At 38.1% G+C, this 12,767-nt stretch overlaps 1 protein-coding gene across 4 annotated transcripts in view; it reads right to left on the bottom strand.

Annotated features, from left to right (window-relative positions):
- The window catches only part of Gria3 (glutamate ionotropic receptor AMPA type subunit 3), a 291,265-nt gene that overhangs the window by 104,977 nt on the left and 173,521 nt on the right, over positions 1-12,767 (bottom strand). For all 4 annotated transcript variants that reach the window (XR_007830168.1, XM_051141058.1, XM_051141057.1 and 1 more), the window contains one exon: positions 5,075-5,128. Coding sequence is in view for 3 of the 4 variants with exons in the window: in XM_051141058.1 (XP_050997015.1) it covers positions 5,075-5,128 (54 nt within the window). In the remaining variant the exon portion in view is untranslated. The remainder of the gene's footprint in view (positions 1-5,074; positions 5,129-12,767) is intronic.

The following is a 12,767-nucleotide window of genomic DNA, read 5'->3' as shown; positions in this document are numbered from 1 at the left end:
TCCCCCAAAGTGGGGAACTTCCATGCCTTCTAAGGCAGTGGTTAAATGATACAGCACCGAATATGCCCTGCTATGGTTCATGGTTTTCCCTGGGAACCTCAAGTGCTTGGATTATTTGGTCTGATTTCTGGGGTATCCTGAATATCTGCTGCTGGACCACCCCACCCTCTATGTAATTTGCCTTGTATCAACTGCTGGGCTATGTTGATTACTTCTTTGGGTCCTCATCTCTGTTCAGAACTTGGCTAAGGGCATTCACAGTCCCCTTGGCTTTTGCCCATCTGGACAGATTTTAATGTGTCAGTCCACTTTAAGAACAACAGGCCTGTGTTTTTTCCCTCTACCTATGTGCTTAGTATTTATCCAGTTGCTGTGCTTACACTTTTCTTCATAGTCAACCTGGGTGCCATCTAAGAAGAAAGAAATACAGAAACAAAATTGATCTTGGAATGTTTTAATGTTTTAGTCTTAAATATGCCACCTTTACATTTTTCTATTTAAGTCTGTATCTAAACCAAAATTTACCTAATTTTTCCTGTGGTTCTTTTTTGTTTGTTTGTTTGTTTGACACAGGGTTTCTTTGTGTAGCCTTGGCTGTCCGGGACTCGATTTGTAGACCATGCTGGCCTCGAACTCACAGAGATCCACCTGCCTCTGCTTCCCAAGTGCTGGGATTAAAGGTGTGCACCACCTCTGAGACTTAAGCAGTTATTTCTGCCTTGTTCTAAAGAGTGGTGTCTGTGATATCAAGGAATCCATGGGATAGTTATTTATTCTAATATGTATTTAATATAAATTCAAACCAATAAGCTCCAAAGAGGTTTTGCCATGTAAAACTAGCTCATTCAAATAACCTGTTCAGGGAAAAAGTGATCTTGACTTTCTCCTCAATCTTGCAAATTAATAAATCGGGCAGAAATATGGCTAATTAAATGAATCCTAAGGATTTTAATGACTCAGCTCATAGGTTAAGGCCTTTGTTTCACATCATGCTACCTACATCTTTTACATCAATCCTTAATCTTTTTTTTTTTTTTTTTTTTTTTTGAGACAGGGTTTCTCTGCATAGCTTTGGCTATCCTGGACTCACTTTGTAGACCAGGCTGGCCTCGAACTCACAGAGATCAGACTGCCTCTGCTTCTCGAGTGCTGGGATTAAAGGCGCAAGCCACTACACCTGGCTCAATCCCTAATCTTAACCTATGATTTTACATTTACTATATGAGCTACTATTGCTGACATATATGAAAAATTAAATCATGATACATTATATGCTTGGCATATGATGACATAGGATCCTGCCATATGTGGAAGAGGTGCATCTTAAATGACAGGTTGCCTACACACAAGTACCCCCAGGGACTAGAGCAGAGTAACAGCACTGTTCTAGAAGAGAAAATAATTACAGAACAACCCCTACCTAGAAAAGATACCACCAAAGGTGGTGGATATGGAAATTATAGGAGACTTACTTGCTTAATTGGAATGCCTACTTTTTGCCTGAGCACATCATATCCCTGGCTTTTGTTCCTGGTAGTATCTTTTGTTTCTTTCAGAGATTTTAGCAAGATGGACTTTTCTGCAGCTTGTATTCCACTTACAGTATACACATTGACTTGTGAAGGCCTCTGTGGGGATTTGTGACATTCCAGCCTTCTCATTGTAGGACTGCCTCTAAGGAGGTATATGGAAACCCATGAAGGTCAAAGTCTCTGACAGATATGTGGAGCTGAAGATCAAAGAGGCCACTTAGAGCTATGGGCAGGTGATTGTAGGAAGCTCATGCAGGGTGAGTGTTCTTGAATTTGCACTTGTAGAAGAAAAGAGTGCTTCTGTGCTGTTGTAACACTAAGACTCTGACTAGAGTTTGTTCCGCTGAGTTTATACACATCCTCAGTTTTTACCCAGCTGGCTCATCTTGAAAGGCCAGATGGCTCATCTTGGAAGGAAACATCTTCTTAGTTCCACTTCCTTTTTTGACCATCCAAATGACTTCTAAGTAGTTTTTGCTTTACTCTGTATGTGTATGTCATTGCTAGAGGTGTTTGGAGTATTCTTATGTGCTTTACAATTTTGGGAAACCATGATAGGGACTATGTGTTTCATTATTATTGTCAGAGTTGAGTACCAGTTTCCCTACCTACTGCTCAACTAATATGGAGTGCAAGGACTTATGAAAACTATGTGGCTGAGTTCAAATGAAAAGAAGGTCACTAGAGGAAGAAGTGACAACTCAATGCGCAATGAATGAGTTCATGTTTTATGACTCACACTGACATGATACTATACATTACTTTCTTTGTGAAGGAACAGATTTTGCTTGTTCTTGTAGGAGGTATCTCCCTAAGGTCTCATTATTTTGAGTTATGTGCTCTGGATTCAGTTCACCATTCATTTCCAGAACATTGTAGTAACCTCCTCCCCCTCCCCCCATTTTCTGTTTCCCTTGTTCTAGCTCTTTCTTGCTCTCAGTTTGCTATCTCTCTCTGTGAACCTTTATCTGTTTATCTCTATAGATTATACACAAGCATTTCTCTCCTTGTGGATGTTAGCTAAACACTGTAAAACTCAGTTACATCCTTACTCATTGTCCACCCCTCAACAGGTCTGGCTATGTAGCCTAGGATGGCCTCGTACCTTCCAATTGCTGTGTTTGCAGGAGCGTACCAACCTGCTAGGTAGCAATTCTCTCTTGCTGTTCCATCAGTTTGTAGGAATTTTTTGGGGGGTGAGGGTGGGGGTTGTCTGGATCTCATTGTTGAACTGTTATTAGGCATAAGGAGTTCGAGAGAATTCTAGGATAAGAAGGGTCCCTTTAAGTCATTTTCTGCCAACTGAGACATTCGTTGATGTGAATGGGCTCAAATCTTCTCAGGAACAACTTGCCTCAAGGAGTCCAATGCACTGACAGCCTCCAGCTTCAGGTACCGTCAGGATCTACCTTAGCTTTCCAGAGAAAGACATATTTTTCCTTGGCATCTACCAGATAGTAGTTGATCAAAGAGAGGCTGAAATGGCCGGTTCTTTGCAGTCTTTGCAAAAGACTTCTTAGTTGTTCTGGCCGAGGCTTTCTCAGAGATACACCATAGCCTGTACCTCTTCTTGACAATTCCTTCTTTTCCATCTTCAGTGGTATCAGATGCATATTGTAGTCTGAAACCTTTCCCTCCTACTACTGTCTCTCTTCCTTGTCTTTCACAGGTATTACTCCAAAGAAGTGTCTTGCCTTTCTAATTATGTTTTAGCATCTAATTCCAAGGGACTTAACACATGGGAGAAATCCTCTATTCCTGCCTCTACATCCTTAGTAAGGAAACTGATGTCTCTATGGTTACTCAAGTAAAACTGAAAACATTCTAAACTCCAACTCAGTAGTTTTTCTCAATCTTTAGTCAACCATGTGTGGCCGTAGTTATTGTCTACAGATCTTTGAAGAGACCACATTCTGTCATTTACTTGATCATCAAACATTTCACTTTTGTTCAATTTGTTTTTAGCTCCATGTGAATTAATATATGAAAAACTTTGGTTTTGATGTTCTAGTGATATATTTTCCTAATATTCAATACGGACAAATTTTTTTTAAGTCAATACTTGGGTGAGCACTACCTAAAGTCACTGTTAGTAAAGGCAAAAAGCTCCACATTTTACACACTATGTGCTTTATTTAACATATAAGGCTGAGGAGAAGATAAAATGAGAGGAATGGAGGTAGGAAACTGAAAGAAGGAAAGCAGACTATTAGATAGGAAGAAATTGAAAAACTCAACCCATGTGTTTCTGGTACCTTGGTGTTGCATGCTACCCTAGTCTAAAATCCAAACTGAGCATTTTAACATATGAACTAAGGACTGGAATTGTTTTCTCCTAGAAGAATCAATTCATTTATCCTCAAATTGGACAGAAGCAACTTACTGAAGATTCACACTACATCAGAAATCAGTAGCGTTTGGGGACTTTCTGAGAAAGAGGCCTGAAAAACATTTCTTTTTTTTCGTTTAAAAACATTTATAAATAAAACAAGATATTTCCTTTACTTTTATAACTATAAGAGCACAATTGTAATAATCATTTACTATTGCTACTATTCTTTTGGTTTAAGAACTTTATGATCATGATTTTGTTATGCTAATGAAACAAAACTATGGTTTGAACTCATGTGATAATTTATCTTTCATTCCATAAAGACGTTATATAGAACCTTTACCAAATAGGCAGTTCTAATTTATAAGCCATTTTGTTAATCACCAAACAAGTTGTCCATTCAGAGTAAGAAGAGGTATCAGGTGACTTTGATGGAACACTAGTTTCTCTGAAGTCATGGATCTTAAAGGCACAGGGCATTTGAATATAAAGATCTTGGTTGTGTTTTGTGTAAGTAGAAAAGTATGTCGTGTTGTATCTGATTTGAAAAGTATTGTTAGCTTCTGAAGCCACAAATCAAGTACTGGCATGCATGTGCACTTGGATTTGTTGGGAGTCAACTTCTTGTGTTCTTTGTCCCTTGGTTTACATTCACACCTAATTAAAATAGTTGGCTTCCAAATTGAATATAAGAATGGTGAAAAGATATATTGGATTACTATTACCATCATTGTTATTATTTGCTGTTAGAGACTGAAACTAATGCCTGCTGCTTCTCAGGCAAGCACTCTATCACTGAGCTATTTCTTTGGTCAGTTTTGAAAAGTTGTTTTTTTTTTTTTTAATTTGAGACAGGGTCTCACTATGCTTACTAGCATGACCTTGCAGTTGCTTGGAAGCACGGGAAAATTTGGAGTTCTGACCATGCCTCAGCCTCGCAAGTAGCTGGCATTATAGGCTGGTTCCACCAGATCCGACTCAAATTATCTTTTAAATAAGAAAAGAAGATAGCTTTGCAGCTGAAAAAGACAGCACAATAGAATATAAAGCTACCACAGGCGGTGTCGGTGTTTACTGAATTTATTTCTCCAAACATCTAGAGAACATATTAGGTACTTCCCGTATTTCCTTTATAGCAGCTGATTACACATGACAGAAACTAAATGGACTATATTGCCTAGGGACACTTGAACTATTTTTTTGTACTTACCAGGTTTGCAAGCATGTAGTGATAACCTCTTGAATGTTTTCCCAGGATCACAACCTGCAGAAAGAAGAAATGAGGAATATTGCTTACTTAAGAGCATTTTTCAATTATATAGTCAGTGGGATGGCTAGAACAAATGCTTTTAAATGATCAACAATTTGATGGGATTTTTATACACAGTAGACCCACTGCTAATTAGACTAAGCGCCTTTTTGTTGCATTTCACTTGTAGTCGGATAAAACAGGAATAGTTGTCAATATCAAAGTTAAAATGTCAAAACAAGGGGATAAAAAAAACCCTTGAAACTTCCAGGTCAGTAGCACCATTGTCACTTAAAATAGATGGCAAAAGCAAAGCTGATGATCCTTCACCCATGAACTGGATTTCTGTACTTAGCTGTTGAGATGGAAAATGAGCTGAACTTAGCATACAAATTAGAAAATAGAATGTACTGTACAATTTTTTTTTGTTATCTGGAAAGCTTAGGGAATAGAGCACTCAAAGAATGGGGTTAATGGGATTTTCAGGTTAACTGAGGTTGCTTTTGCTTATTGAAAACTTTGCTAAATGCTTCTCTTCCTTTTCTTGCCTTAATGTCAAAGATGTGTGGCCATCTGTATATCTTTTGATGCTGAAGGCAGTGCCCTAGGGCATTCAGAGTAGTTTTCCTTCCAGGGACATTTGGCACTGTCAGACGACATATTTGGCTGCCATAATTGGGAAGTTTGCTATTAGCATCTAGTGGGTAAAGGTCAGGGATGCCGTTAGATGTCTTCCAACGCTTAGGACAGTCTCCACAGCCATAATCATCTGGTCCCAAATGGCAGCTATAGTGAGGGTGAGAAACATGTCTTCAGAGTCATCATAATTATCATTATTTTCATCGGTAATGCTGGGTAACATACTTGGCCTTCAGTTTTCAAAGTGCATTTTATTGTCTCATTATGTCAGTGGGCTACACATTTTTCTAACAAAATGTACTTGCTTGTTTTTTTTTCTTTTTCTAATGCATAGGTTAATTTTCTTGAAATAAAGTAGAGGAAAATTTTGGTTCATTAAGCATTTTGTCAAACACGGAGGCACTGGCATTGTCCTAGATTTAAGTGGTAGAAACAAAATGGGAACGGTATGTAGATTAAACAAACAACCTGATGTGTATTTAAGTTTTGTGCCAACTTCAAGCTAATATTATAATATTTCTTTAAGTAAAACAAGGGAAAGCTATGGATATAATAGGCCTTAGAAGGAAGTAATGCAAGTCAGAGGCTGTAGGGTAAGCTTCATGATGAATTTCTTTTTGGATACAGCTGGATGCAGATGTCAGAGATTTGAAAACAACTGGGCAAATCCTCAGAATTGTATACATATCGAACTGGAGGCATATATGGAAGAAAGTCTATAATAATAATAATAATTTTTACAACTGCCTTTATTTTAACATCTAAAATATGCAGGCCAAGTACTAGACGCTATATGTGTGAAAATTTTCTAGAAAAAACTTAAGTCTAATTTTACAGATGAAGAATCACAGTCCAAAGGTAGTTTAAATAATTTCTCCAACATCACATAGGCAGAAAATGGTAAACCTGGAATTAGAAGCTGGATCTTTCTTTCTGTGGAAATACTGGTGGTACAATTACATCATCTGTGTCTGGTTTCTGAAGCCACTATTTAAACCATCCCACATTAAAAACATCTGAAAAATAATTCCAAACATGTGCACACTATTTTCTTGTCTCTCTTCCCTCAAGCAATACAGTACAAAACTATTTATTTAATATTTATGCATTATTAGTTAAGATAAGTAATATGCATACTATTTAAAGCATTTAGAAAGATGAATAGTGTGCTGTTTTATATAAGGGACAAACACATCTAACTATTTTGGTAAACATCACAGTTGGAAGACTGCTTTAGAGCCAGTCCCCTCATCATGACTGTATGACATGTTTCAATTTACCTCATGGTTTTTCAACTTTATGGTGGTGTGTAAATTATTTATATGCAGTAGAGGTTGAACTTTATTTCTTAGAAGCAATAGTGATGGGACCCAGGGCTATGTGCATTGTAGGAATGTACTCCAGCACTCAGCTCTGGAGCAGTATTTTACCCATGTTAGCACTTTTCCATTTTGAGTACAGAATTCAATAGATGACATAAGCCATTCAGCGGCTTGTTATAGAATGGACTTTGTGTTGGTTGATTTCGCCTAACTAAAGGCTGGTGTATATGCTTGGAGCACATTTAAGTGTTTCAGACTAAGCTAGGATTTGAGGTAGGTTAAGGATATTATCTGCATTTTGACTTACTATGTTTTCAATTTCCAATAATTTTATTTATGTTGAATGCTAATGATTGTTTTAAATTTTTCCAGAGGAGGAAGACAAGCTATCTAAGGTGTGAAGCACAAAGGGAAGCCCCATGGAAGGTGCAGGGTTAGGTTGGCCCATAGAAATGGAATTGTACCTTTGAGCATCATGTTTACTTCCCTAATATTATAAAGACTCAAGCCATTTCTTTGTGTGTGTGTGTGTGTGTGTGTGTGTGTGTGTGTGTGTGAACGAGAGAGAGAGAGAGAGAGAGAGAGAGAGAGAGAGAGAGAGAGAGAGAGAGATGGAAAACGGGAGATGTTTTCAATTAATTTAAAATATGAGCTGCATTTCAGACTGATTATTTATGAAGGAAAAGAAAGGTTAATGAATGTCTTGAGGAGATGATTTCTCATGCTGCTATGACACAAAATAAGCTGTTAGGTGTCTTCTGGGATGTATTCTTCAGTGTCTGCCTGTGAGAAACATCCTTGCTGGTGACATTTGTTAACTTTTGGTGGCAAGTAGGGGCCATACATTTGTTGAATTTTTAATTCACTGACAATCCTCAACATACTAAAACCAGAGGGTCTCTAATTCTTCAAGAAAAGTGAGTAATGTTCCCAAGGACATGTGACAAACTCAGAGAAAAACAAGGAAGGCTGTTTCAGTGGGGGGCCAAGTATGTTGTGTTTTTGTTTTTGTTTTTTTATGTAAGGAAGGCAAGAAGGAGCAATACATAATGGTAGTATGATTTGAAGAGCCTGAATGACAATCCAGGGGTTAGATTTGATCCTACACTCACTGCTTGACTGTGGACAAAATCACTCAACTTTCTTAGTCCCCATTAGTTTACCCACACTTTAGCTCTTGCTCATCCTGGCAAGGTTGCTATAATCAACCTGGAGAACATGTACAAACATGTCAGAAATGTGAATGTAATGAGTATGGCTCATTACTTCCATCTAGGGAGGGGTTGTTCATTAAGACATTGCATTTTCAGCTTCAGAATGACTTGAAGCTGTTAGAATTGTTTTGATCCATGCCCAGATGCTGTGCTCAAAACAAATGGACTTATGGGAAGTTCTTGCATCACCCTTTCTAGAGTTAGCCTTAAGTTGGAGGAGATGGGAAAGTTATCTAAAGATAGGACCATTTAGGTGTCACAAAGCTGCTGCCTTGAAAGCCATAATTAATTCCTCATCCTTGCTTTCAGTGCCTTCTTTACTCTGATTTAACATACAGTTCTTACCAATCTTGGGTTTTCCAGTTCCCAGTAAATTAAACACTTCAAGCTAGAAGGGGTGGGTATAGAGGCAGGGAGTGATATCAGGGAGAGGTGCATTAGTACCAGAGGAAGTGACAGATCGACTTAAAGGAGAAACAACAACAGAAAAGCAGACAACATTGTACTGCTGCACAATATAATCGTGGGTGTTTGTTGTGAGGGCCTGAGTCATCAGACATTAGTTAACTTTGATCAGGAATTTCTGATGAAAATATCAGGGACACGTAACATGTTTCACAGAAGGTTTCCATCAGAAATGCTCTCCTAGCTTTTAAAGAGTAAGCTTCAGTGGGCTTGAGATCTGTGGAGCTACTATGATTCTACTGATGGGAGCTATATGAGGCCTCAGTGAGAAATGTGCTATATTCTTTCTTTTGACCTTTCCATCTACATTTTTTTTCTGGGAAAGGCTTGTGAAAACAGGGAGGGGCTGGGGATAGTGAGTGTACTATGGTGCACAAGAGAACTGGATAGCTAAGCCTCAATCTCTATTCTTTCCATCTGTTACAGATGAACGAGGCATACATTGTACCCTCACTTCTCTAATAACTCTGGTTACCAAGAGAATGTTCAACTTTACTTTTGCAGTAATTATAATAGATCTTTCTGAATTAGTTTCAGAACTTCAAGGATAAAAAGCTGTTTTTACACTCAGATATGACATTTAAGGAAGAAATACCAAATTCCCACATCCATGTACTGTAGTCAGTTTGCTTTTCTAAGATTTGCTGGGGATGATAAATGGCCTGCTGTGATGGCAGACACGATAAATGTAATAAGAGAGAAATGTGCAAAGTGTAGATAAAATTCATCGTTTTAGCGAAATTTCTTTTTATCTTCACATATAGCATCTCAAAGAGAGAAAAACCCAGCTACAGTTCTAATTCAATGAGCAGAGTTTTCTATGTTTGTTTGTTTGTTTGTTTGTTTGTTTGTTTCAGAGGAAAGATCTCCTATATACTAACACTGGGCCATGAAGACGGTGTCAAAGTTTCTGTCAAGGAAGTCAGTGAATCATAGTGTACTCATTTGGGAGTGATTTTCCCTTGGTAACCTGTCCCTCTTCTATTTTTCAATGTAACCTATGGCCAAGTATCTCTGAGTAGTTAAAAATGATTTATAAGGCATTTAATTGGTTTCCTCTTAAAGAGAGCCATCCTTTCCCAATTTCATGTTTAATCTAGATATTTTCATAATTTTAGAAATTTGAAATGAAATTGCTCCACAAGACTACTTGAGAGAGGCCCACATATCCTTTGGGAGGCAAAAAGCATCTGCTTTTCTATGCTCACATTTTAGAAAAAAAATGTGTGTGAAGAAGTGTGTGTGTTCCCCCCTAAGATCCATCTGGTATGCAGATTAGGTTATTTGCAGACCTAAGTATCTCCATGTTTGGATTTTCTACATCAGTGCCAGAAAAGAATCTATGGAAAAAGATTGATCTTGCTTTGAGTACAGAACATGCCTTGATGTTCACCTTCATTTGTTTTTCTTTTATTTAAGCATCATGTGAAAACTTCAGCACAGGGAAAGAAGGTGATGTTTGTGGGGAAGATTTTTGGTTGAATTCACCAGGCAGTTTTCCCTTACTGTATGGGTATTTTGTCTGCAAGGAAAAAAGTTATTAGATCACAATTTGTATGTTCAAAGAAAAGATATTTTCCAGGCCCACATCTGCCTTCCCTTTTCTCTTAGTTGGAAAAGAGACATTGTTTTCTTATAGCGCTGTATGTAATTTCAGCAGTGTGGGGAGCTAATTGAGTGGTATGTTGAAGAAAAAGCCTATGAACATGCCACACCTTCCAGAAGAGATTTTCAATATGATCAGAGGTGTCCATCTTCTACAATGAAGAGCCTAGTGAATTTGTTTGAGTCTTAGTAAATATCAGAAGCCAATTCCATTGGAGTTATTTCCTAGTGAGTTTAGTGTTCACACGCTTGTTCTCTCACATCTAAATGGCAGCGCATTATATTTAAATCATCTTGGTGAGAGGAGTGTGCTGGGTTCATGTGGAAGAGAACAACCACCTGTACCAAGTCTAATGGCAGTGGGGGGTGGGAGTGTTGCAGACACAGATAGTGGCTGAAGTTATTTGTCAGCAAGACACATGGTCATACAATAGAGGAATCTTGCCAATATTGTTCTGAGTGTAGGGAAGCTTTTGTGGAGAAAAAGGAAATGAAGAAGGCAAGAAAATTTTAGGATATGAGGATTAGAGGGTAAGAGCAGCCCAGACTTTCACACTCCATTTATCATAGCTTAATGCAATGTGTGGAAGACTTAATATGAAATCATAAGATAGGGTCATCAACATGGCCCAGCAGACACTGAAAATAAGCCTGAGGACTTGAGTTTGGTCCCTAGCACCCACATAGTGGAAGGAGAGAACTGACTCCTGCAAGTTATCCTCTGACCTACACATTTATACTATGGCATGCTTGCATGCATGCATCTGCATGCACACATATTTTAAAATAGAATTCATTACCTAATTAACTTTCTTATTTAATACAATGTCTCACTATGTAATTATGACTGGAGTAGGAACTTACTGTGTAGTTCAGGCTGGCCTTAAACTTGTGGCAATATTAATAGCAATATTTACAGTGTTTTGTTTTAATATGCATGATTTATTCTAAAAGTCCAGTCAAGGATTTGCTTTCTGTATATATTTTGTATGGGCATTTATGCTCAAACCATTCTAATTTGTGAGTTTCTGGCAAAGACCTTCTGGAAAGACTGTGTAGGTAATGAGTAGCAGCCATTGGACTGGGAGTGGCCTTGTCATTTGAATTTGGAATAACCACCGATCTTCCGGTGAAATAAGTATACTATAATTCTCATATAAATAGGGTCCTATAACAGGTCCTCTAAACTAGATACTTCAAGAAAAGGTTTAGTGCTTGGCAATGCATCATGATAATATATAGCATCAGTTTATAGGGAATTGCCTGATAATCATTAAAGGTGATGTATTAGAAAAAAAACATGAATTTTGATGTTATGTTGGTCTTTTAAAGTTAAAATCTTGTTATTTATTAGTTTCAGTACTGTATGCAAAATTTAAGTGTAAATAGTAGAGTTTAATATTAGAGACCCACATACAGCTTGGAACTGATGAGGCCTTCAGGCAAGTAGTGGAGAGGAAACAGCTGGTATGGGTACCGGGAGTAGAATGCTCTCTCTCTTTCGGCTTCTTAGGTATGCCTCTATGAACAAAATTCCATTTGTGCAACGTTTTCAGTATTCAACACCCTAATCAGTAAAAATATTTGATAGTTGAAGTGAATGACCATGTTTATATTTTCAAATAAAAAGAAATATCTCTCAGAAACCGAATGTGATTTTCAGGATAATTGCTTACTTGGCAGCTCCTGTCCTCTTTTGGGAGCCATGTCATTTAAATGGATCTCAATTTGCAAATGGATGACAAATGACTGAGGCTTAGTTCATGGGGGGCAAAACATACAATTCTCCAAACCCAAAAATGTTTCTTTTGGCCTTTCCCTCTTGCTTTTGGGCCTGGCATCATCTTGCCCTGCTTGCCAGCTCATCTACCTCCATGATCACACTGGCATGCAGACAGTTCAAGTACCCCAGGAAGAACTGCTGATTTTCAGCCAAGCACGCGGAGCTTCTGAAAGCCACTTGACTGAGCCAGTTAACAAACCATAGGTAGCTTAAAACCAGCAATGCCAGAATTATTAACCCAGAAATCAGTTGGTACTACAAATCAACCCTTGTCTTTTGACAATTGCCCACTTTCTGGCACACCACCAGAATCAGAAAGAATGTGGATTGAAGGCCTTAAATGGACAGAAAGCTGCCTCTGTCAAGCAGCTTTATTTTTCTCTTCTTTTAATGAATGTTTGTTGAATGCTCAGTGTGTGCCAATCATGGGGATAGACCATGGGGAGACAGAGGTCACAAGAATCTGGGTCCTAGTCTGGAGGATGTCACTCTTGAATGAGAAAGACAGCCAAGTTAACAGATGATTATAATCCAGTGGGAGAAGTGCGAGAACAGAAATATGAACAAAGTACAACTGAGGAGAGAATGATTAACTCAACCTGCTATAGATAGAAAGTACTTTGTCT

The sequence above is a fragment of the Acomys russatus genome, chromosome X (genome assembly GCF_903995435.1).
Source record: "Acomys russatus chromosome X, mAcoRus1.1, whole genome shotgun sequence".
NCBI classification, from domain to species: domain Eukaryota; kingdom Metazoa; phylum Chordata; class Mammalia; order Rodentia; family Muridae; genus Acomys; species Acomys russatus.
This window is presented reverse-complemented; position numbering and strand designations above follow the sequence as displayed.